General features: G+C 43.4%; 1 protein-coding gene across 2 annotated transcripts in view; it reads left to right on the forward strand.

Moving 5' to 3' along the window:
* Positions 1–23,085, forward strand: part of ANAPC5 (anaphase promoting complex subunit 5) — a 47,732-nt gene extending 24,647 nt beyond the window's left edge. For both annotated transcript variants that reach the window (XM_088449180.1, XM_088449181.1), the window contains exons 11-17: positions 4,143–4,278; positions 4,412–4,486; positions 19,096–19,217; positions 20,014–20,121; positions 20,579–20,726; positions 21,916–22,078; positions 22,220–23,085. In XM_088449180.1, coding sequence (XP_088305306.1) covers positions 4,143–4,278; positions 4,412–4,486; positions 19,096–19,217; positions 20,014–20,121; positions 20,579–20,726; positions 21,916–22,078; positions 22,220–22,431 — 964 coding nt within the window. In that variant the 3' untranslated portion in view covers positions 22,432–23,085. The remainder of the gene's footprint in view (positions 1–4,142; positions 4,279–4,411; positions 4,487–19,095; positions 19,218–20,013; positions 20,122–20,578; positions 20,727–21,915; positions 22,079–22,219) is intronic.
* Positions 23,086–27,356: the final 4,271 nt, after the last annotated feature.

The raw sequence follows: 27,356 nt of genomic DNA on the forward strand, positions 1-27,356 counted from the left end.
AGGGGGTCTACAAGAAAGAGCCCCTAAATCAGAAACACGTCTGGCCGAAGCAATGGCCAGAAGGAAAACAGTCTTAGCTGTTAGCCATTTAAGATCCACTGAGCCCAGTGGTTCAAACGGCGGTCCTTGGAGAGCCCTCAGGACCACAGCCAAGTCCCAAGGAGCCACAGGTGGAACAAAGGGAGGCTGAATGCGGAGAACACCTTGCATAAAGGTGCGCACATCCGTCGTGCGCATGCGCAGTGCACACCATCGACCCACTTGCGAGCGGACAGCAGCTTGCGAGTGGGTCTGAATGAGGCCCTAAGTTGTGTAATGTTTCCTCCATATCTACAATTATAGGCCTGGCTTCTCCTGATAGACCTCAATCTGCTCGCTCACACCCGGTCATCTCCTTTACATGCTCTATATGGGATTAATGTAAATCCCATTTTAACACCACCACCTACCCATCCCCCATTACCCCTATATGGTCGAACCCAGCATTCTCCCCAGGTTTCAACCTTGCCCGTTTTTCTCCATGGATTAAAGGTGGGATCAGGGTGGTATCTGATCTCTGTGAGTCGGATAGCTGCGCCCCTCTGGATTCCCTACAGAATAAATTTTATATATCTTCTGTTAATACTTTTACTTATATTCAAATACGTCACTTTATTAACTCTTTTCCCATTAATTCAATTGTTAGATCTTTAACACCCTATGAGTCTCTATGTCTCCGTAATCCTCTTATGAAAGGTATTATATCTGTCATCTATAATCTTTTATTGAATGTTAATTTATCAGATACACCTGGCCATGAACTTCAATGGGAAAAAGATTTGGGGAGCCCACCAGATGAGGACACATGGTCTGTGGTACGGGAGAGGGTATCCAAATCTTCTATTTCCACCTTAATAAAGGAAAATGCCTACAAGATATACTACAGATGGTACCTGGTGCCTACTTGCCTGCATAGAATGTATCACTTAGCATCTGATCGTTGCTGGAGAGATTGCGGTGAGGCAGGCACCTACATTCACATTTGGTGGTCATGTCCTAAAATAGCCAAATTTTGGGATGAGGTTGCTGTCCTCCTTTCGGAAATACTAAAAATACCACTGACTAAATCTCCCTGGTCCTTCCTCCTTGGCTGTCCACTTGAGGGCCTCAATCCACATGCTGATAAGCTTTCCTCACATATCCTAAACGCAGCTCGATGTTTAGTTGCAAAGCATTGGAAAGATATCAACCCTCCTCCTCGCCAACAACTCATAAATAAAATCTGGCATGTGGCGGCCATGGAGAAGATTTCAGCTTATCTCCATAACACCTCCCATAAGTTAATTCTAGTTTGGGGTGACTGGTTTCTTTATAATAACACCACACCACATGGATCTCTACCCTCAGGCTTTTCGAACCTTCTACTTTAATGATTATATTTCACCTATTATTTGTTGAATTCCGGACTCGGTCTCCTCTTTAATTACCATGTCCACTCCAACATATTTTTCCCCTCTTTTCTCTTTCCTTCTCTTTCTTTTTCTTTTTCATCTCTCTACCCCCAACGTAGTCCTGCTTTCCATGTATATTTTTCCAATATTTTGTATTGCTCTATATGATTTATTCTAATCAGATTGGATTGTTGATATATGTGCTAACATGATATATTGTTTTTGTCGATCTGATTATTTCATATACCTCTTTATTGGATTATGTAAAATGTGACCAAGAACATAACAAGCAAACTTGGGAATAGTGATAGGGTACCAGTGTAGAAGGGCTACGGAGGGATCTAGATGTAGTGTAAGGCCTAGGACTTCCTTTACGAGGGAGAATACATCTAACCAGAAAGGGCGTAATAAGGGGCAATCCCAGAAGATGTGCAAAATAGTACTTTCAGACTGGCAAAGACGCCAGCAAAATTTAGAGACTGTAGGCCATATCTTATGTAGTCTAGAGGGGGTCAAATACAATCTGTTTCAAGTTTAATATGCATTTCAGTGTGATTAGTACACTTGGATAAGTAGAAGTAAGAGAGATGGATAGATTCCCATTGTTTAAGGGTGAAAGAACATTGGAGATCAGTTTCCCAATGAAGCTGAACGGAAAATTGTCATCAGATCAGCGGAAGACAATAATAGATACCAAAAGGATATGGCACCATGGGATGAGGATCTAGACAGTCTATTGAAAATTTGGTCTAGTGGCATTTGAAACGTAGTGGAGTCAGTATCCATCTGAGCTACCCAATAGTTTAATTGGAAATAATAAAACCAAGCTGATGGGCTTAATTTAAATTTGGCACAGAGGTCATTAAAAGGTAGAATGGAGGATGGGGATAAAAGTCTGCCAAGGACTCAATACCCAGTCGCATCCAATAGGACATATGAAGGTTGGGTAATGATTTATCCAATGCTTGGAGAGATATGGTCATGGTGGGAACAGCAAAGTGGAAACAAGTCGGGAGCTTAAAATCCCATATCCTCAGGGTATCAAGAGCAGTCTTAGGGAGTGCCGACAGTTGTGGGCGTAGCTGTTTGGGTAACCATAAAAGATCCGGGAAAAGGAAAAACCTTGAAAAAGGGCACGTTCCAAGTCCACCCATGGCTTAGTGTGGGGGGGAAGAAACCAATCGCATAATTGGGAGAGTTGGGCTGCTTCATGATACCTAGGCAAATCAGGAAGAGTGAGGCCACCCTGTTGTCTAGAGCGAATCATGCGACTATAAGCCATTCTGGGAGCTTTACGTTTCCAAACGTAAGATGGCATCAGCCGCCGCATCTGTTGCAGCAGTTTACGGGGTATTGCATATGGGATAGCACAAAACGGGTACATCGGTTTTGGCAGTAAGATCATCTTAAATGCCGCCAGGTGGCCTAACCAAGAGACCTTGTGATTCATCCAGGCAGTAGCTTAGGTTGTCAATTGTATCAGTAAAGGGGCATAATTAATGTTGTGGACATTAGGAATTGAGGAAGGGATAGAGATTCCCAGATAGGACAGAGAGGAGTCTTTCCAAGTAAAAGGGAAACGTCCCTTCAGGGATTGGAGAATTGAGGGGGGAATATTAATAGGCAAAGCTTCAGTTTTAGTGGTACTTAATATATAATAGCAAGCAGCACTATAGCTGTTTAGAATATTATGCAGGGGAATCAACAAAGTCTCTGGGTCAGTCACAAATAGTAAAACATCGTCTGCGAAAATACACCGTTTATGGGAAGTATTACATATCGAGAGTCCAGGGAATTCAGGGGATGAACGGATCTTTTGAGCAAGGGGTTCTATGGCCAATACAAATATTATTGGGGAGAGGGGGCATCCCTGTCTAGTGCCGTTAGTTATCTGGAAAGAGGTGGAGAGGAAGCCGTTACTGAAAATCTGGGCGGAAGGACCAGTGTAAAGGGCGTTGATAGAACGAAGCATATCACTTTGGAGTCCAAACCTGGATAACACCTGGCGCATAGAGTTCCCATGGAGTCTATCGAACGCTTTTTCAGCATCCAAAGGAAGGAGGAGAAATGGTAATTTATTATGAGACCCATTCAACTAAAACATTAGCGATTTTTAAACATGCTTGCACCTATGTACCCCAAATTTGCTGGGACTACTTATTTAAAAAAAAAAAAAAAAATTCTATTCTTCACCACTTGTGCAAAGACGGTAAATAGCACCAATTGAGAGCATTTAAGCACCCCAAATACCTCCAGCAGGGATATTCGGGGGTATCCATAGTGATCCCCCCCCCATGTCAGTGCATCTTTTGGGGGTGTCAAGGTGTTCCCCAAATCTGACAGGACTTTTCACTGATTTCAGTTTCGCCGGGCGCATTCTCTCTTCCTTTGCAATTGAATAGGGCGAATCGCGTTGACTAGCGCAATACTTTTCCGGAGCCAAAACTAGCGATGACGGCGAAAACTTCGGGACTTTTCGCCGGCAATTGAATAGAACCCTGAGTGTGGAGCCATTGTGTTTGTGTTGTGGCCCATGGCATTTATGCTAAGGGTCATAATATGTCTGTGTGCTGAGGTTCCATGGCATTTGTGCAGAGTATCTTTGTGTTTGAGTTGCAGCATTCTGGTGTGGATACTAAAGAAGGTAACATTGTGTATCTATGTTGTAGCTCCATGACATTGAGATTGGGGACATTGTGTCTTGTGTTGCAGCACCATGGCATGTCAGCAGGCACAGATGCTGCTTAGTATGAACAGCTTGGATGCAGTTAACGTGAGTGTCCAGCAGAATAACACTGAGTCGTTTGCTGTGGTTTTGTGCCATCTTGCAGAGTTGCATGCAGAGCAAGTAAGTTTGAAATTTGAGTCTAAATAATGTTTAATATGTAGGTGAATTATTATTATTCTACTGTTTTAAAAATTCAAATGTATCCCAGATTTCTGCTCACATAAATAAAGCTGTTCACTAACCTGTTTTGCAGGGTTGCTTTTCAGCTGCTTCTGAGATCCTGAAACATTTAAAAGAAAGGTTCCCCCCTAACTGCCAACATGCAAAGGTGATTTTCTAATCTATGCATGTATTCATATATTTAAATGTATTTTTATTTACTGTGTGTTACTATAATTTTTGTGTTTTATTTCAAAAGCAGATCTGTATGCTGCATTTTAAACGGTCTTGTATTACATTCTTTAGTACATAGATGCATTCTTTATTGAAACAAATACTGTTTTTCTAGCATCTAAGTGGTGGACACTGTATACCAGTGATTCCCAACCTCGGTCCTCAAGGCACACTAACGGTCCTGGTTTTAGTGATATCCATGATTGTGCACAGATGGTTAAATCAAAATAACTGAGGTACTAATTAAGTCACTTGTTCTCAAGTATGGCTATGCCCAAAACCTGGACTGTTAGTGTGCTTTGAGGACCGTGGTTGGGAACCCCTGCTGTATGCTGTCATGAACTCAAGCCATCTGTCTTTGTGTCCACTTTCGAGATGGTGCAATTTGTACAGTTCCATTCTGAGGCGTTCCAGAAATGGAACAAGTCTCTCCTACCTTTGACCAACCGGCTGTTTCCAATTGTCCAAAATGATGTTTCTAGAACTCAGCTGATGACAACCTTAACAGGGATTGCCAATTCTCCATCTGGCACTGGACAATAAGGATGACAAACGCTGGCCTTTCTTTGGGTTGCACACTACATTGTGCCATATTACACATACTGCAAGGTGTTCATTGCACTGTATCATACTGTGTATTCTATTATTCTTGTGGCTATGTCTGGCAGAGGAAAGAACAACAAGCAGCCTGATGCTGCTCCTCCTACTCTGATAGCTTGTAAGTTCTGCTCTGCAAGCTTAGCCACAGAGGACCTCATTCAGGATGGTCTCTGTATTGTTACACAGCCCCAGGTCCATTACCTCCGGTGTCTCTCCCTCAGGACCCACCCTGGACTGCCTTTTCGCAAATGCTGGCAAAACTTGTGGACCGAGTAGCAGTCCCCGTGGTAGCTCCACCTATGGGATGGTCACAGCAGGTACCCCCTGCAAATCCTTTGCCTCCCCCATGGATAGATTAACTTTCTACCTGAGTACAGACTTGGGCTAATACCTCCTATGGTTTTTCAGCAAATGCAGCAGAAAAAAAGGCCTTTACCTACTAAACGTACTATGATATCTTCACCATCCACACAGTTATCTGATTCTGAGATATCATCTGGGGAGGCAGAAGACTCAGATTTCTCTCACTCTGACTCCGTCTCACCCTCTAAACTAAATATACCTGTTCTTGTAAGAGCTGTTAAAACCATGCTACAAATCGAAGAGGAACCTACTCCTAAGAAAAAACATGCACTTTTTAAGCGACAAGAGGTTGTTTTACCAGAGTTTCCGCACTCTGACCAGCTATCTGATCACATGATTGAAGCTTGGAATATGCCCGGTAAAAAGTTTCAAATTCCAAAAAGGCCTCCTTTTACCCGCTTCCAGCTACTGATTGTAGTAAATGGGAAGGTCCTCCAACTGTGGATTCTCATGTAACACGTCTGGTTAAAAATGGCACCTTGCTCATTCATTCATATTGCAACCTCCTTGAAGGAGACCACAGATAGACTTATAGAAGCTTGTCATAAATCTATATATTTTCTTACAGGAACTATTACTCAACCTGCTATGGCTTGGGTGGCAAAAGAGAGTTGGGCAGAAGCCCTAGAAGAGACTTTTTTCCCTGATGCTTCAAGGGAACAGCTGTCCTACATATCTCACATTAGAGATGCAGCCTCCTACTTGGGTGAAGCAGCTATGGATACAGCTCTACTGGCCTCCAGGATATCTGCCTCTTCGGTAGTGGCCCGCCGTATTCTTTGGCTACATTTTTGGAAAGCAGATTCAGAATCAAAACGGGCTCTAGAGTCTCTGTCTTATGGAGGAGACACCCTATTTGGTCCAGAATTGGATAAAATTGTGACTACTTTGGCGATTAACAAGACGACGTTCTTGCCCTCTGCATATAATACAAAGCCGCGGATGTCATCCTTTCGGTCCTTTCACCCTCAAGGCAAAGCCAAGGGTCAGTCCTTTCCACGGCAACAGACATCAGCGAATGCCTCCAAGCCTAGGGCCAAACAAGCCTGGGCTACTAAACGTCCACCTGCCAAGTCTGAGGATAAGCCTGCAGCCTGACGGGGCGGCCTCTCCCTGGGTGGGAGGCCGACTCCTTCAATTCGCCCAAGTTTGGCATCAAACCACGTCAGATGTCTGGGTAAGAGAAGTGGTCTCCCACGGATACGCCCTCTCCTTCATGAGACGAAGCCCCCCCCCCGTCCCCACAGTTCTTTTGCACAGGACCACCATCGGACTCGACCAAGGCCCTGCAGCTCCAAAAAAACATTCAGTCGTTACTGAATTCAGGAGTAATAATTCGGGTCCCCTCCTCACAACGGGTCAAGGGCTATTATTGTACCCTTTTCTTAGTTCAGAAGCCCAATGGGTCTCATCGGCCTATCCTCAACCTCAAGTCTCTGAACAAATTTATCAGGGTGTCCAGGTTTCATATATAAACTTTCCATTATATTATCCTAGCTATGGAGCCTGGAGATTTTATAGTATCCCTAAACATTTAGGACTCTTACCTACATGTACCTATAGCGCCTTCTCATCAACAATATCTCCGGTTTGATACACTGCAGCAACATTACCAATTCCAGGCTCTGCTGTTAGGCCACTCCAGGGCCCCTCGGGTCTTTACAAAGATCATGGCAGTTTTGACGGCCTTTCTTCATTGTCAAGGGATCAGACTGCTCCCATACTTAGATGATCTCTTGCTGTTGGCAAGCTCCCCAGAGACTCTTCACAGCCATCTGCAGTTACCATTGCCTTTCTACAAATGCATGGTTGGCTGATCAACTGAAAAAAGTCTTCCCTGACACCCTCTCAAAGGATGATACATTTGGGAGCCCTCCTGGACTCTCAAGGTCACAGAATTTTCGTAACGGAGGACAAGATTTCAGCACTAAAGCAAGACTACGCAGACTGCTTCAAATCGCAGAGTGTCTATTCACTCTGCATTGCAGGCCTTGGGATCAATGGTGTCCACCTTCGACATGGTGGAGTTCGCCCAGTATCACTCCAGGCCCCTCCAACACCTGATCCTCTCCAGGTGGAACGGGCTACCCCATCTGCTCAAATCCCAGATGATTAGCCTTCCCCCAGAGGTTGCCTGTCCCTAGCCTGGTGGCTACAGACTTCCCATTTGAACCAGGGTCATCCCTTTTGGATCCCGGACTGAGCTCTCCTCACCACGGACGCAAGCCTCCAAGGGTGGGGCGCAGTAACCGGCCAACACTCCTTCCAGGTCTGAAGGTCTCCAGTCGAGGCAGTGTTGCCAATCAACATCCTGGAATTTCGAGCCATCTACAGAGCTCTCACTCTGGCTCAGAATATTCTAAAAAACAGGCCAGTGCAAGTACAGTCCGACAATGCCAAGGCTGTGGCCTACCTCAATCACCAAGAGGGCACTCTGTCAGTCAGAAGTGTCCCGCATTCTCACCTGGGCCAAATGCAATCTCCCAGCCATCTCAGCAGTGTTCATCCCGGGGATTCTCAATTGGGAGACGGATTTCCTCCAGCCATTACGACGTGCATGCAGGAGAATGATCTCTACATCCAGAGGTCTTTCAGCTTCTAGTGGACAAATGGAGTAATCCGGAGGTGGATCTCATAGCCTCCAGACAAAACAAACAACTTCCAATTTATGCAGCCAGAACAAAGGACCCCAACGCGGCCTTCATAGACTCATTGTCAGTGAAATGGAACTTCCATTTAGCATCTCTCTCCAATATCCCTGCTTCCTCGAGTGCTTCGAAAGGTCAGACAGGAGGCAGACACAGTCATGTTAATAGCTCCGGCCTGGCACAGATGTCACTGGTACTCCGATCTTCAAAGGCTCTCCATAGACGTTCCTCTTCGACTTCCTCTACGAGTAGACCTGTTGTCTTGGGGTCCAAGTCTACATCCGGACCTAGCCCATCTGTCTTTAATGGCTTGGCTCTTGAGACATCCCTCCTAACGGCTAAGGGTTTTTCCAGATCTGTGGTCCAGACCATGCTAAAAGCACATAAACCAGCCTCAGCCAGGATTTACCACAGAATATGGCATACATATTTCCAACGGTGTGCTCCAAGAAACTATATGATCCTCAGGTCTTTAAGGTTTCTAGAATTCTTGCCTTTCCTCAAGCTGGATTGGATCTAGTCCTCCGCCTAGCATCTCTGAAAGTGCAGTTCTCTGCTTTGTCTATCTGGTTTCAGCACAGAATTGCTCCTATACCAGATGTTCACACCTTCCTGCAGGGTGTTCTACGAATACAACCTCCCTTTGTCCCTCCTGTGGCTCCATGGGACTCAGAAAAAAAGGGAATTTGCCCTCCAGCACACTGCAGCCATGTCAACAAAAAATACTTAAATCCTACATGATAATAGAGATTGAGGTATTCGTTACATTTGCAAATATATGAATAAGCGCCAGGCCATTGTCAAGGCTCCTCTATACTGGCGTAACATTAAGGGGTTCACATCCGAGAAGCAAGGTACCCAAATAAATTCCACCCAAGGACCATCCACAGGGCATCACACGAAAAGGGGAAAAAAGTTGATAGGGAAGTGTAAAGAATATATGTGTAAAGATAAATCAATGAGTGTTAATGAAATAAGAAAGAAATGTTCCGGTGGGTGGGGCATCCAGTATGGCCGCTTTTTAGTTGAGCTCCTTACACCAGGCAAAGAATCGCAGGCCATCCTGTCGAACTTTATGACTAAAAGGATATTTGGATCCTCTATAGCATCCCCTACTGTTTGGGGAATCTGCTGATACCCATATCGCCTAGGAGCACTCATTACTACCCCGGAGTCCGGCCATTAATTTCGGTGGCCTGCATGACCACCAACGGTCCGTTTGGCGCGAAAATACTTACTGCTGGCTTCCCCTCGGAGATATCCTGCACTCGAGTCTCAGCCCGCGACTATCACTCACCTGATTAATGTCAGATTGATCGGGCGGTGCTGCCTTGGATCTATGCGGGAGCACTACAAGTCTGACGCCGGCGGGACCACGTGGTGCGCGGCGATCCGGAGTCTCCTGCTGTGCCCTGTCGGCTGTGTGGATCCTCCGCTCACGACCGCTGTTGTCCCTGTGGAATAACCCTGGCTGTGGTCATCCGCTCATCGCACTTCTTGCTGAGTGCGGCGGTTGTCCGGAGGCTGCCGCGCATCACCGCGTGAGACTGGGCGCGTTGTGCGGACTGCTGTCTCGGAAGTGGAGCTCTGCCAGAGGGGTGAGGCAATCATCTTCCGTAACCTGCCTGCCTGCTTCTTGTTCTACAAGCGCTGCTTTCCCTATTTGGCCATTCAGACTTCGTGGTTATCCTGCTCCTGACCTGTGTGGCTCTGGTGGAGGCGGTGGAGTCCCGTGGTTTTGCTGCACAGCTTTTGCTGCAACCTGTTTCCTTTGGGATCTCACTGTGACCTGGTGGTGTGGCTACTTACCTGGGGTGATGTGTGGTGCCCTGAGCGCCCTATCGTCCTGCAATAGACCCTGACGGGTAACCACTGCACAGATATTTCCCGCTGAGGCGGATGGTGAACACTCTATCTGATACCCCTTTTGCCTGACCTACTTTATCTGCATAATAGTGTTGACTTGGGAATTATGACCTGGCTGTTGATCGGAGGATAACTGGAGCTGGTGGCCAGATGCTTCACCCTGTTGGTCGGTACCTTACGGATCCCTGTCAATCTTATTCGCTTACCGCGGTTCCTGCGGTTTCTGGGTGCTGAGGAGGCTCCGCTGATTCTGACCCTGGGCTGCTGTTGATCGAACTTTCTATTTTTGCTATCCCGGGAGAAGGTGGGAGCCGAGGTGATCGGCTCGCTGCACTTGGCTGATACTCCGGCTGCTCTTGGACTTTGTTGTGCCCGTGCTAAAAGTCTGATAAGTAACATAGCTAAATATATATACTTGCTGTTTTTCTCTTTTTTTTTTTTTTTTCTTTCTTTTTGTAAGTTTTCAGTATATTGTACTTTGAACAGTGAAGATATAACTTTGTCTATTATATGTATTGTATCTGATCTAACATTAGTTCATCGCTGCCATCTAATGGTCAAAGTGACAAACAACAGAATCTAATTCTAGCCTCTATGCTGATAGTTATTTGGTATTATACATAAATTATCTATATAGTATTGTTACCACATACTGGCAGTAACGGAAGTAAATTTTGTTAGTCTCACTTTATAAATACACGGTATATCATGGAACCTTTTTAGGCCTTCAACATATAGAGGAATGCAATTCAATTATTCCGGTTCAGAATATAAGACATGGATATTTGACAAAGTGATGCATACTTTTGAATCTTCATAATATGTTTACAATATAGGGGTGGTTCGTGCACATCTACTCCTGTACTTTGCTATATCTCTTGCTAATTTAGTGCCCTGTTGAGGAATTTGGAATTTTTCAGACCTTATTAACTGCTAAGGATCTACTTTGAGTAGAATTTTCAAGGGATCTCTCGTTAGGTTATGGACAGATATGTCCGTAAGTCTACTCCCGCTACATCTTCACAAGGGTCAACAAGTAAAATGGGCAAGGTGTCTAAAACTCCAGCTAAGGTTATTCCTCCTTCTCCAACACGTAGTGACACTTCTGAAATGGAACCTGAGGAAGCTACAAATTTCGGTCATCATTCTCAGAGTCCCTCGTCAGTTGCTGAAACGGCTCAGGAAATTTCTAAAATACTAATGCCTCTAATAGATAAAAAATTGGATTCTCTCCAGTCATCATTTGACGCAGCACTTGCTAAAATAGATTCAAATGCCTCCAGACTCACTACCTTAGAGCAGCGAGTTAGCGATGTGGAGGATCGCTCCCATGATATGCAACAAACTGTAGGCACGCAATCAGACAGCGTACAATCGCTTTTAGTCAAAATTGATGATATGGAAAATCGACTTCGAAGAAGTAATTTGAGGTTTATTGGGGTACCTGAGCAAATAACTGGCCAGGCTCTGGTTCAACTGGTAGCCCACAAAATCCCTGCAGCCCTAAATTTGTCAGAGGATTCCATCTTGCCCCATGTAGAGAGGGTCCATAGAATAGGTCCAGAAAGACCAGCGCCTAATTCACGGTCTAGACCGGTGATTGCAAAGTATCTAGACTATCGAATGAAAGAAAGGATACTTGCTGAGTATAGAAAGACACCCACACTGATGATAGATGGTTTTAGGGTGCTCATATTCCAGGATTTTTCAGCAGCGGTTACACAGAAAAAACGGGAGTTTTCAGATGTGTGCAAATTATTGTATGAGCGCAACACTAGATTTGCTTTACTATACCCTGCCAAGCTGAGAGTGGAGGATGGGGGTCAAACATTGTATTTTTCAGACTCTAACATTGCTAAGCGTCACTTTGGTGTGGGTATAGACAGGGAGCGCTCACCACAATGATCACCAAATAGATGATTGGATAACTGATATAGTAACAATTTAGGGTATGACTCTAATTTCTAAGTAACCACGAACATCCCTAGGAGTAGATGATTATTTATCTACATTTGATGTCATTTTGTTAAACGAAAAACTAATGTTGAATGCCATTGTGTCTAATTGACGTAAAGGAGCATTCCTCGTTTCAGTGAAGATTTTCTAGTGTACTGCTACATGTTTTGTTTGCTACTTTATAAGTGATATTTAGTAGTTTAGGTGTACATCACAGGTTGCAAGTGATGAACACCACATTGAAATGTTGGAGAGAAAAGAAAAAGGTATAAGGGACATTGCACAGAAATGTATGATGCATCTATTTTTCTATGGTTTGTTTTTCTTTCTTATTTTTTCCATTTGAATTTTTTTTATTTTGTTGGCTCTCTCTCGTTTTCTCTCTCCCCCCCTGGGGAACTCCGGTGCCGGAGGGTTTCCATTGTTCAAATAAGGTGGTCTCCGCTTGCTGGGACGGAGTGCCACGTTTTAACTTAATTTTGTTCTTAGACTGTTTTGTCATACGGCAAGGTATTGGATAAGACATGTCTAACGATATGACTACTGGTAACACTGGGCCATCGGTTGGTAGGTTGAAATTTTTATCCTGGAATTTTGGGGGTTTGAACTCCACTATTAAACGCAAAAGAGTAGTAACTCATTTAAAAAAATTTAAGTCTGATGTAATGTTCCTACAGGAAACACATTGGGCAGAGGGAGATATTTCCACTTTGAGGGCCCCATGGATAGGGGAATGTATTAAGGCTAGCTGCAGTAGCAAGATCAGGGGGGTGGCCACAATATGTCAAAGGAATATGCAATATTCTATTATAAATACCATAGCTGATCCTAATGGTAGATTTTTGATTATTGATGTAGAGATTCAGGGTACTTGTTATACTCTGGTAAATTTGTATGCGCCACATGTACTAACTACGCATTGATAGTGGCGGGAGACTTAAATTCGGTAGAGAATCCCTCATTAGACAGACAACCGACTCCCCGATCATCTAATATGACAATATGGAGACAATTCCAATCTTTTAAAGCAAACCATCAAATTACGGATGTTTGGAGGTTGTTGAACCCTACAGATAAATCATACACCTTTTACTCTGCTGTCCATAAATCTTGGTCGAGAATTGACTTGTTTCTGGTCTCAGATAGCCTGGTATCTAGAATACAGGATTCCAGATTGCATTAAATTCTAATATCCGACCATGCGCCCATTACAATTTCTTTGAGTTTAACGCAGTCACCGAGGGGCTTGAAACATTGGAGGTTTCCATCTTATTTGTACAAGTCCACTAAATTTAAAGATCACCTACTAACACAGTGGATTAATTATCAAGACGATAATATAGAGGCATGGGATACACCAGCAATTTTTTGGGGTGCATCGAAGGCTGTAATGCGGGGACAGATCATGGCTTTTGTCTCTTCCCAACGGAAGGCAGAGACTGCTGTATATAAATCAATGTCAGAGGCCCTAACCTTAGCGTTATAAAATTATATAGCAGACCCTACTGAAGGTTCTCGGGAAACGTATGTTCAGGCGAAACAACTCTTAGAATCGCACCTTTTATCCCAAGCTAAAAAGGATGTATTGTTTACTAAGCATAAATTTTACAGATGGGGGAACAAAGCTGGAAAGTTGCTTGCCAACATGTCTAAGCCCTGGCGTAAAAGAACGTATATCACAGCCATTAGAGATCCGCATACCAATGCTTTAATCACTACAAATAATGAGATTATGAGTAAGTTTGAAGAGTACTATAGGGATTTGTATAGAGATCTTTCTTTTGATCAATCTCGATATGATGCTTTGATCCCTGATGACTTGTTGCCTTTATTAACTATAGAACAACAGGAGGCACTTTCTGGGAAAATAACACTGGATGAAGTACTGTATTACTATTTCACAGTTACAACTTGGGAAATCACCAGGCCCAGATGGTTTTCCAAACGAATATTATAAAATATTACGGCATCAGATGGCCCCGATTTTAGTGGATTTGTTTAATGACATAATAGACAACAATTCTCCATTTCCATATTTTACTAATACAACCACAATATTGATCCCTAAACCTCAAAAGGATGTACAAAAATTAGAATCATACCGACCTATCAGTTTGTTAAATACAGACGCGAAGTTATTAGCTAAAATTATGGCAAGTCGCTTACAAACTATTTTGCCAGAATTACTAACTCCCCATCAATTGGGTTTTGTAAAAGGGCGTCACTCAGTTCGAGGAGTTAGAGCGGCTATTGCTGCTGTGGCAGTGTCAGCTGGAGGATCTTCAATTTCTACTAACACTTTATTAAGTTTAGATACGACAAGGGCTTTTGACACAGTGTTATGGCCCCATCTATTTAACATATTACAAATGCGTGGGTTCAACCCTTCATTTATCGTCCCCAGTGACGTCCCTAATGATAAATGGTTGTACTAGTGCACCTACAGAGATGTTCAGAGGTACAAGACAGGGGTGTCCCCTTTCACCCCTCTTATTTGATCTAGCAATAGATCCGTTGATTAGAATACTGGAGAAGGACGATCTTTTTAAAGGGATAGAAATTGGCTCTAAAACAATAAAATTAACAGCATTTGCAGATGATATAATGCTTTACATTGCCAATCCACATGACTGCCTAACTCATATATTGGGTCTTTTGAAAAGTTTTGAAGAAATATCAGGATTTGCAGTGAACATCAATAAGTCAGAGGCACTTTATTTAGGTTAGCGCAATTCACTGCCACGTCTGCCTAGTGATGTTTCACTTAAATGGGCCAAGGATACGATTGCATATTTAGGTATTATAATTCCTAGCAATTTAGCAAATTTATATCCTTTTAATTATAGACCCATTATAAAAAAAAATTTTGGACGAGTTGGAAGGCTGGAGGAATGTCACTCTGTCATATATGGGACGTGCGAGCTTAGTCAAAATGATTTCATTTCCAAGGTTAATGTACACGCTTCAAATTCTACCTTTGTTCATTACAGTTAAGGATCTGCGACTTTTAAATAAGATATTTTGATCCTTTATATGGAATGGTAAACGGCCCAAGATTAGTTTGTTAAAATTTCAACAAACCAAATTGAATGGGGGAATAAGCTTTCCAGACATCAGATTATACAACAAAGCAGCTATGTTCCGCTATTTGTCGGATTGGATAAATGGAACAGAGAATTATGCCAATACATCACTTGAGCGAGAGTTCTTAGACCAGGGAGATTTGATTACGTTTCTTCACTCCCACGATCAGGAAATACCCATCACAATTAAAACTAATCCATTATTGTGGAATACAAAACGAGTATGGCACTTAATAAGACATGAGGCGGGCCTTAACTCACACAAATCTTTATTTCTTCCTCTCGTAAGAAATCCGCATTTTCAATCTGGGCAGGCGACATATCCGTTCACAATATGGCGAGTGGGTGGCATTCAGAGAATAGGTTGTTTAGTAGATAGAGAAGCATGTCGGGCTTTATCTTTCAGCGAAGCTGCAGAAAAGTATGATACTCTGTTGGGGTTCCCCATGGCCTTCCTGCAGGCAAAACATTATATCAACTCAATAATCCAGGTGTTTGCGGCGAAAGATTGGAATAATCCAGTAGATGACCTTCTTTCCAAACCTCCAGTACTTAAGAAAGCTATTTCTAATTATTAGCAATATTTTAAAATATCTTTGGATCAATGCTAGGGGACTTACGCAGTGGGTTCAAAAATTTCCCTTGTATACAGTTGAAGAGTTATTGACTGCCCTTAATTATTCTTGTAAATCTTTAACATCAACAATATATGTGGAGATGTTTCTAAACATTTTTCACAGAGCATATTTGTCTCCGCATAGAAGTTTCTTAATGGGACGTTCGGTTTCTCATTCCTGTTATAGGTGCGGAGAAGATAATGCAGACTTATATCATTGCTTTTGGTCATGCCCAATAGTCCGAGGATTTTGGTTACGGATCAAACGATATGCGGAGTCAGCTTTACTCAATTATATCCCTTTCATTCGAGAGTGGGCTATTTTTGGCATTATACCCACAAGTATGAGGGCTAGCAAAGGAAGCAGAAGACTGCTATTGGCAATAAGCGCGGCTGCTCGTAAAACGATACTGCAGGAATGGATTTCGACCTCCTCCCCATCTTTTGTGTTATTTAAGACAAAATTATATAACATATTTCGAATGGATTGGGTGGAGGTAGTATTAGAGAAGGAAAAGAAAGTAGAGAAATTTTTTGATATGTGGGAATCATTTATATCCACATTATCCCTCGACATGCGTCGCCAAATATATTATAGTGTGAAGGATACATCTTGGTTTTTACTCCAGACTATTGGTAATAACCCACCAATAGACACCAACTCTACCACGACCTAATGTGTTTACATCGGATGCAGGTGATTATGATTCCTTTGAGGGTTGGGAGAGAGCCCTTTTTGTTTTTGTATTGTTTATATTTGTTTTTGGTTGTATTTGTCAGATGTTGAAAGTTTCAAATATTATCTGATATACAGTATGATCTGGTAACTAGGATATATGCAGTGTTTACATGGAGGAGAACTGCTATCATAAGCTATATATATGTATGTATGGTTTTTGATTTGTTCTTTTTGTTTTCTTTTTTCCTTTGTAGACACACTGTTACTAAATTATGTCCAAAACAACTTTGATCTATATATCTACTGTATTCTATGCATTTCTATACTTTTCGTGATTGTTATTCTGATGTATTTGATTGTGCTTATGTGCCGTGTCTCAATAAAAGAAATTGTTAAAAAAAAAGAAATAAGAAAGAATTAAAATGACATAAATAATAAACAAACAATTAGAAAAGTGATAAAAAATATCTATGTGAATTAAGTGGTGATGCAGTGAAAAAGGTCCAGCCAGAACAACTCCGGGGGCCCCACTCCCAAACGCTCACCCCAAAATAATTATTGCTACATAATAGTAGCACCCACTCTGGGTCATATAATTACAAATTGGTGTACTGCATAATAACAGCACATGTATAAGCTGAGAGCTGACTCACTTTGGAGGTACCCCAGAAACCTCCACATGGCACTATAAGGACCAGCACATCCTCCAAATGCTGGCTCCCTTCATGCCTCCCAAGACTGCAAACAAAAAGTATGGTGGTCGCTTATATCAGCTTAATGACATAGCACAGGTGCTTGTAAAGGGCGGGGTTTACACTGAACACAGAACAAAAAGGATGCCAGTATAGAGGAGCCTTGACGATGGCCTGGCACGTATTCATATATTTGCAAATGTATTTAACTAATACCTTTGAATCTCTATTATCATGTAGGATTTAAGTATTTTTTGTTGACATTGCTGCAGTGTGCTGGAGGGCAAATTCCTTTTTTTTTTCTGTGTTCAGTGTAAACCCCGCCCTTTACAAGCATCTGTGCTGTGCTATGTCATTAAGCTGATATGAGCGACCAGCATACTTTTTGTTTGCTCCATGGGATTTGTCAGTGGTGCTCCAAGCACTTCAGGGACCTCCATTCTAACCCCTGGAATCAGTGAATGTCAAATGGCTCACTCTCAAGACTGTTTATTCTGGCTATAGCATCAGCCCGTAGAGTATCGGATTTAGGGGTGCTTTCATGTCGCTCCCTCTTTTTGATATTTCATCAAGACAGGGCTGTTCTTCGAACATGCCCAGGCTTCCTTCCCAAGGTGGTATCTCGTTTCCACCTGAATGAGGAAATTGCGGTTCCGGCCTTTAATTCACCAGACCTCTCAGCAGGTGAGGCCTCTTTGGATGTGGTCCGTGCTCTAAAGATCTTCGTGGACCGTACTGCTTCCATCCTGAAATCGACTCCCTCTTTGTCCTATATGGATTCTACAAGAAGGGATGGCCAGCTAACAAACAGACTCTGGCCAGATGGATTTGCATGATTATCTCACAGGCTTACACGCAGACGGGCCTTCCTGTGCCGACTACAGTCTCTGCTGATTCTACTCGCTCTGTGGGTCTCTCATGGGCAGCCAGGGGTGTCGCCTCAGCTGGACAGCTATGTAAGGTGGCCGCCCGGTCTTCTATCCACACCTTTCTTAGGTTTGATGCCTTTGATACATTTGACTCTCAGGACCCTTCCTTCGAGCGTAGGGTTCTCCTATCAGCTCAGGAGCGTTCCCATCCTTGAACAACTGCTTTGGGACATCCCCAATGTCTCCCTGTGGAGCCCTATGGACTCTGAAGAAGAAAAGGAGAGTTATGGTAAAACTTACCTTGGTTAACTCTCTTTTTTTCGAAGTCCACAGGGCACCCGCCCTGATGCTCCTAGCTTCTATGGGTTTTCTTCTCCTGGTCACTTGTTTTTCTTCTCTGTGTGAGAGTGTGGATTCTTCAGTGTACCAATCTTCATTCTTTCCTATCCTGCTCCTACCTTGGGCTTGTTAACAAAACTGAAGTGCCCTCAGGGCGGGATATAGGGGGAAGGATCGTAGCATCCTGGGATTGAAAAGCTTTGCTGTTGGTGTTCGGTCCTCCAGGTCCCACCTGCACCCCATTGTCTCCCTGTGGACCCTATGGCCTTCGAAGCAAGAGAGTTAACCAAGGTAAGTTGTTGTTTTTTTTTTTTTTTTTAACCATAACTCTCCTTTTTTAATCACATGCAAAATAAAACAAGAATATTCCCATATTTGAAAGACTACTAGATCCAAATATATTGTACAGCTTAAATACGCTATTTCCCATAGACATTACATTTGCTGAAATAATATTTGAAATTATTCACGAAGGAGGAATTCAATCAGGCCCGTTTATTTAACAGGTGTAAAAAAGAGTGGTAGCCTCGGGCTTTAACACCTGTGGCTAATTTTTTTTCTCACCCATTAAATTACCCTATTAATGACCGTTAACTGATAGGTCCGGAAACTTATCCCAGATTCTTTGTGTTAACATAGTTGCAGCACCTGTTAACAGGCTAGCTATTGGCAATTTGTTTTCCGGTCTAATTGAATCCGAAAAATAAATCTGTTAACTGCAGCCTACGGGATGCCTTTGGGACTAATTGAACAGTCCTGAGGGATCAATTAGCCTGGGTAAATTACTGCTGCTAATTGAATTTCCCCCCCTTAATATTATGTGTCTCTTTCAGCTTTGGATGCTTTTTGATCAGAAAATCCAGTTTGATCGAGCCATGAATGATGGGAAGTATCACATGACTGAGTCACTAGTGACTGGAATTACTGCGTTGGACAGTGTGGAGGGATTGTACAGGTATACTGACTGGCTACTGTGTCAGTTTTACTGCTTTTGTTAGCGAACACTCTGCGATACATGCAGTAAAGTATATTTAGAATTGCTGTCCCTATCTGGGTAGGCCATATATATGATCATCTGACAGCAGATTACTTCTGTTCAACATCGATGTGACTTTTTTTTTTAGATACCAAGACCGGTGACCATGTGATGTAATTGTGAGATTAGCTTCTCTACTGCTTATAGATTTATTTGCTATTGCTGCTTCTCTGTCTACTCTCTATATAATCTACATTATATAGAATAATAAAGTGTTCATCCACTACTAACCAAGCCAACCTGTTTACTGATACCATACAGTACTGTATATGGGGCAGCATGGTGGCACCGGGGTTCATTTCCCAATCAGGGCCATGTCTGTGCAGAGTTTGTATGTTCTCCATGTGTTTGCTTGGGTTTCCTTTCACAGTCCAATATACACACTGGTAATTTAATTTCCTTCTGACAAAAATGGACCCTAGTGTCTGGCTAGGTGTTAGGTAATTGAGTAATCGTTTCAATGGAGGAAGGTCTCATTTGAGTAACAAATATTCTCTGTACATCGATAAGCAATATGGTGGTGCTATATAAATTAATAGCTCTAACAATAATGATGAATATGGGCCTCTTTAAATAATAGTTCTAATAATAATGATGAATATAGGCCTCTTGACATTTAGTTTGAGGTTTACAATTTAGGTGTGCCACCATCAAAATATGCGTACATATGCTACACAAAGCATTTCTCAATAAATGTTTGTTTTTTCTTTTCCAGGAAAGCCATTGTTCTAAAGGCCCAAAATCAAACAGCAGAGGCTCATAAAATTCTGCAGGTGCTCCTGACCCACTGCCAGAAAGTAAAGAACATAGAGATGGTTATACGGTCAGTTCAGTTTGATTATATGAATTACTCCTAATCTTGTCGTGTTTAGAGTTCAAGAAAATAATAGGGATTGAGGGAAAATCGCAGATCATTTAGTGACACCACAATAAAGTGCCCCAGCGTTCATTATTAGTAGTTAAATAATAACTTCAATGTGGCCTTACGATTCAGTTGAATTAATCTTGAGTGGATTTAAACTTTTTGGCTGCCATGTTGTTGGTCCATAATTATATATTATGTTTTTGTATGTTTCCAACTACTGTGTAATCTAAAGTGGAACGGTCACTGTGTGGTTTATATATTAATGTTTGGTGTGTTTTTCTTCATTTCCTTTGTTTTTAACTCTTCATGGGTTAATCGCGACATTTATTTTTTGTACTTAGAAACTTGCTTGTTCTAAGGTTTTCTAGCATGACGACAAGGATGAAACTGTGTGTGTGTGTTTGTTTGTTTGTAGAGTTCTTCTCTCCTTAGCAGAGCTGTACTGGAGATCGTCATGTCACCCTGTGGCATTGCCTGTACTACTACAAGCTTTGGCTCTCTCCAGGGAATATCGCCTACAGTATCTGGCCTCGGAGACTGTGCTTAATCTGGCTTTCTCACAGGTAGGAACATTCCCTAATTCTTGTGTGGAATACAAAGGAGACCAATATTACTAGGGGTATTTTTTACTAAACTGCGGGTTTTTAGAAGTGGAGTTGTTGCCCATAGCAACCAATCAGCTTCTAGCTATTATCTTCAAGAAGGTGCTAGATAAATACGTAGAATCTGATTTATTGCTATGGGCAACAACTCTGCTTCTAAAAACCTGCACTTTAGTAAATCTACGCCCTAGAGTTTATTAAGCAGTCTGATCACCCAAAGGATCGAGTAAAAAAACAATGTGATTGAAGGAGAAAGCCAGTCTTCCAAAAAACTTCAATGAAAGCCTCTAGTCTAGTGCATTACGGTTTTTATAGTCAGTGTGGCTGGGAAAAGGTTTCGAATTGCAACTCGCCTGACAAAACATAATTGAACTTTGTTTCAGTTTGAACTCTTAAGTTAAACATTTGACTTCATTCAAAAGGCGCCTACACACTTGGTGATGTGGTCACGATGCAGTATTGTGTCTGATTTCCCCTTGAACTCCCCCCACCAGCTCCCCGGCAGTCGTGGGCACGATTTGGTGTTAAAAACTGTCCAATGTGACAAACGATCTATCGTGCATCCTTAACTTTTTCAAGTGCATCGTGTCCCAGAGTGGCAAATCTGCCCTAAAGCACGGCAGATCTGAAGATGCGATGTACAACCTGCGGGGACGTGCATCGTGATCATGAGTGGACACTCGCGATTTGGGCATATTTTACACTATTTGTTATCACGATGAGTCAGAATCGGGCAAATCGTGTAAATTTCGCTATGTGTGTAGGCACCTTTAGTCTGTTAAATATATGAAGCAAAGGCAGGCATCCTGGATCCTTGTTCTGCATAGAGGAAATGGTCCACATTTCTGCTAATTGGGGAGTGTAGAGCATTCTATTAATATTACAAAACAGAATTAGCGACTCCTTACTGGCATATACTCTCAATTCATTTCTGAATTCTTGTCTTGTTAGAGAGTGAATGCTATAAAAATGCCACATACAGATTTTCTTTCACAGCAGACTGAGAAATATAATGAAATACAATGTGCTTGTAAAACTGCTCTGAGTGATGCATTTCTGTGCTGTTTTCTGTGCCTACTTTTCCTAGCTAATGTTTTCTCATCTGCTAGCAGAGGGTCCCCTAAGTGATGTGAAATGTTTTATGTTCCAGCTGACACTAGGCATCCCAGAGCAAGCACTGAATATTCTGCACATGGCAATAGAGCCCATCCTGGCTCATGGAGCAGTGCTGGACAAGGGCCGGGCCATGCTTCTGGTGGCAAAGTGTCAAGTCTCCTCAGCAGCATCCTACAGTCTGCAGAAGAAAACGGAAGGTAACACTCTTAAAACTATGTTTTCAGAATGGCAATTTGTCCCAATAACATGAGAAATGGCTGATTCCTGCTTGTTCCTGGAGCTTGATGCTATATTTACCTGCATTTCTGAATTGTTCTGTCTCTCCCGTTTGTCTGTAGCCCTGGAATCAGCCATTCTAAATCTAAATGAAGCAAAGAATTACTTTGCAATGGTGGACTGTAAGGAGCAGATTCGGGACATCCTGTACCTACAAGCCAGACTGTACAACAGCTTAGGAAAAGTCCAGGAGAGAAACAAGTGCTCCATGCTTTTCCGACAGATCCATCAGGAACTTCCTTCTCATGGGGTCTCATTGTTAACCCGACTATAAGAGTTTAAAATGTCAAATACTGGCTATTTGTTACCATTCCATAAGGACAGAATACATGCAAGGTTTCCCATCTAAGGGTAAAGTCATTCTCTGCAATTCATCTGCTAAAGTTTGCTGATGTTCCTTATACTATATATGGTCAATGTTGGCGATTCAGATAATGTTTCCCAATGGTTTTGGGAGATTCTGGATTGGTAGTGATTACTAGTCTTCCATTAATAGTCCTCCATTAATACATGGGTGTTCTATGATAAAACAAACCAATGAGTAAGGATGGGATACAGGGACCTTGTTGATAGTGTTTGTATATCATGGACAATTCAGGACCTGGATTATCTCCATACAGCCTTGGATTGTTAACAGTATTTAGGATATTCTCAAAGTGTTTTTTACCCCAACCTGGCACAGACACCAACCCCAGATTACACCAATTACACTGGCCACTAACTCTCAGGTGCAGATCGTGTGGCAAAAATGGAACTAAACTTACATGTTAGAGGTATATGCAGTAATTGATTTGTGCCTGTTACACATATCCACGGTGGTCACAGCAGTAATAGCGGTGGTGTGGTATACAGCTGTATAAGATCTGCCGTCGGGCAGCATTCCTTCCACTCCTAAAAGAAAATTGTAAATAAAAAATATTTTTGATTAGATGTCTGTTGCGGTCCTTTCATGAGTGTATATTTCTTTTCCTTTTTTGGGTCTGGTGTGTTGTTTTTTGAATAGGAGTCTGTCTCCCCATCATTACATTGCATGACCTGTGAGTGCCGCCGATTTTCTTCTCTACATTTGGGCTTGGTACTTAGACCCTGGAGGACACCTGGGCAAGTACGTCTTTTTCATATATATAATATTTTGTCATCTGTATAGTCCATTTCATTCAATACAGTTAGATAGCACCAACAACTTTTTCAAATTCAAAATTAGAAAGTTATTGGCCAGAACAAAAGATTTTAAGAAACATTTTATTTGTTTATGCAATACATATAAGTAACATTTGGGAAGACTTTGACAATTCTGAAGAATGTAATCCGTTGATGCTCTAATGTGCAGTATGAATGTAAACCGTTGTGGATCCCATGTAGCTTGTTGAATTCTAAGCTCAGACCGAAACAGGAGTAAATTTCTTAAGATGCGGGGGTTCTAGCATTGGGACTCCTGCTGTTCCTCTTTTGTCTTGGGGAACAATTCAGACTGTGGGCTTAAGGGGAGGATGAGAAGTAGGATCTAATCTATTGGAGCTGACACTTCCTTTTTCTTTTCTTCGGGAAGTTTTCTTTCCTCCCACTCTGCTCCTCTCCCATCACAGCACACCTCACCTCACAGCACCACTCACCTCCCCTCCCCTCACAGCACCACTCACCTCCCCTCACAGCACCACTCTCCTCACCACCCCACACAGCACCACTCACCTCCCCCCACAGCACCACTCACCTCCCCTCCCCCCACAGCACCACTCACCTCCCCTCACAGCACCACTCACCTCCCCTCACAGTAGCACTCTGCTCTCTTCAAACTTCACCTCCTCTCCCCTCCACACACCTCTCCTCTCACCTCACTCCCCTCATAGCAGCACTCTCCTTTCCTCACACCTCACCCCCTCCTCTCATAGCAGCACTCGCCTCTCCTCACACTCCACCTCCCCTCCCATCAGCACACCTCTCCTCATAGCAGCACTCACCTCTCCTCACATCCTTTTCTCCTCACACCTCACCTCTACTCACATCAGCACTCACCTTTCCTCACACCTCCCCTCCTCTCAGCACACTGTCACCTCCCCTCCACTCACCGCAGCACTTGCCACGCCGTGCTCCCTTCCCATCGGAGTCCATTCTCCGGTGGCATTTTCAAAATGCCATTAGTCGCCACTGTCTGGGCACCGGTCCACGAGCCATGATTGGCTCACGGTCGGCACCAAATCCGCCAGTGATTGTGCCAAATTTGAACAGATGTCCGCAACTGCTTGGTGACCGGCGCTGGTACAGAGACTGTCCCAGCGTCAGCCGCCGAAGTGAAGTGCCTTTATGACATACCGTTTCATACCGGCACACTTTGAGCACTGGTGGAGATGGTATCCAACATCACACGGAACTCATGGTACGCTACTCCTCTTCACTGAGGATAAAAGCATTAATTTTCTGCTGGGTTCTGTCTATTACAGTTTGTTCCTCACATATAATGCAATCTTATGATATTCAGGATTGCCTCTAATTGTTTGGGTTTTTTTTTTTTTTTTCTATGCAGTTATGGATTATCCACTACCCACATGCATCCTGATGGGCAGATATATGGCAGGAGCGCAAGAAAGCTATAACCTGATTGAGGGGCCTTCAAGCCCTGACACGACAATAGTAACTTCCCTTGTCCCTAGCTGTACCTTTACCATACTTTCTTCTTCAGGGTCCATAGGGATCCACAAGGATACCATGGGGTAATGTGGTTGGAGAGATCCAGGGACCAAACAGTAAAAGCTTTCAGCTCCCAGGATGCCTTGGGTCCTCCCCCATATATACCCCGCCCTCAGCCACAGGCCTTCAGTTGTTCGTTTGGTGCGGCAGGATTCAGACGCACCTTTGTAACAGGGGACTGCTCAGGCAGTCCTAAGCTATTATTTTATATGTTTTTGGGCTGGCAGTACGGAGCATCTGAATTAAGACGCATGTACTGCGACTCTGTCTACCTCCGCTGGGCCGCAACACCATTAACAGGGCCAGTGATTTTCGGCGGGTCACGGCTGAGCTCGCTAGCAGGGAGGCTGGGACCCGAACTGCAACTGGATGCACTGAGAGGTTAGGTAAGGCGATTCCTTGCTTACGGGAATCGTGCGTGGCAGTCCTTGCTTCCAGAGACGCACCGGAAGCCACTGCGTTCAGAGCCCGGAGCATCCGCGTCCTCACTAGACCGCCGGGGCCTTATCGTCTGACGCCAGGGATCGGCAGCAGAGGCTTCTGCTACGAGGCCAGCGTACCCGGCCTGTTGATGCTGTTTAAGGGAGGTAGGCGCTCCCCCGGCAGCTCCTCCCCCAAAGCAGACGCAGATCCATCAAAGGATTTTGCGCGTCTGGGTGTTACGCCTACCCTCCTCGTGTATATGAGACGCTCACGATCCACTATCAGTGCGCTGCTGTAGATATTGGTCTCAGGAGGGTTTGGGTCAGTCTCCCTGTATACCTCTCCCTTGGATCAGGTATATAGTGCTCTATATCCTAACATTTCTCGTGTTTGGGTAGTTGATTTTAGAGTCTATTGCAACTATATTACATATGCATTGTATGTGACAGTTTGCTAGCTGCTGTATTGATACTGTCTTTTATTTTCGACTGTCAATTATAACGATCACTGTTTCTTACTCTCTTCATCCCTTTGGGGTGGGGGTTTTTTCTGGGTACTTCACATTTACTAGTAGTTGTGAAGGCTGTCACATAGTATTGCATTTGTTGCCTTTAATTTTGAATATGTCAAAAGGTAAACTGAAACAGGAGGTGGAGGCCACTGTGCTGGTTTCATGTAAATCCTGTGTGGCAACTTTGTCCCCTCAGGATATTATAAAGGTTGGTTTGTGTGTTGTCTGTCTTAAAAAGCCACCTCACGAGTCCAGTTTACCTGCCTCTGAACAAGAGCCATCTTGGGTGTCCTTGTCTCGGGTAATGAAACAGTTTGTGGATCATGTGGATATTCCCATACTGCCTCCTTGTATGGGATGTCCACAGCATACCATGTTTCCACCTCTTATACATCCTTCCTGGTGGGATGTTTATGGCCATTCTAGTCAGAGTATGGCACAGTCAACTGTGGAAAGCAGACCAGTAATTACTAAGGCGCCCAAACGCAAGTTATCTTTTTATCAGTCTGCTCAGCATATGGATTCAGACGCATCATCAGAGGAATCAGATGATGCGCAGGATTCTTCTCCAGGGTCAAGCTCGGGAGAAGACTACCAGCCGTCCAGGGTGGGTGTTCCTTCTTTGGTGAGGGCGTTAAATCAATCCTAGATATTCACGATGATGAACCAGCCCCTAGTAAAAAGGTTCCAGTGTTTAAACACGAAAGATGGCCAAAAATCTGAGCTGCTCACTGAGCTTATGGAAGAGTCATGGGGTAACCCGGATGTTTTATGTGAATAAAAGATTAGCATCGTTGTATCCTTTCCCGGATTCTGAATGTACTAAGTGGGAGGTACCTCCTACTGTGCATGCTCACGTGACGCACTTAGTCAGAATTGCTACGTTGCCTATTTCGTCAGCATCTTGAAACATGTCTTAAGGCAATATTTTCATCATCAGGAGCTGTTACTCGTTCAGCTATGGCTGTAGCCTGGGTAGCCAAAGCTGTGAAGAATGGACGGGGGCTATTGGGAGACTTTCTACCAGATGCTACCAGAGAACAGATGATGTATATTTCCCACATACGGGTAGCAGCCTCCTATTTGGGAGGAGCTGTAGTAGATGCTGGAATTTTATCTTCTAAAGCATCAGTAGTGGCGCGCAGGGAGCTTTGGTTAAGATCCTGGAAAGCTGATACATTCTATGGAAATATACTTTTTGGAGCAGAGTTAGATAGATAATAGCTACTCTGGCAGCTTCAAAGTCTGCAGGTCTGCCATCTACGGTTACAATAAAATCTAGGCAGTTTTCTTTTCGGTCCTAAGGGATGAGCAAAGGAACAGTCTTCCTCCAAGCCGTCTAGTTTTTGTAGGACATCCAGGCGACAAACCGGTTTTGGCCGGCCAGACATCCAGCTTCTAAGCCAGACGACAAACCCTCGGCCTGATGGGGTGGGCCTCCTCTTGGGGTATCCCAGGGTGGGAGGCCGACTACTTCAATTTGCGAATTACTGGTATCCATCACCAACAGATGCCTGTGTCCGAGAAGTGGTCTCTCGGGGGTATGCTCTAACTTTCCGGAGGCATCATCCCCAGATGTT

This window comes from Taudactylus pleione, unplaced genomic scaffold (assembly GCF_031769625.1).
Source record: "Taudactylus pleione unplaced genomic scaffold, aTauple2 ptg000479l, whole genome shotgun sequence".
Taxonomy (NCBI): Eukaryota; Metazoa; Chordata; class Amphibia; order Anura; family Myobatrachidae; genus Taudactylus; species Taudactylus pleione.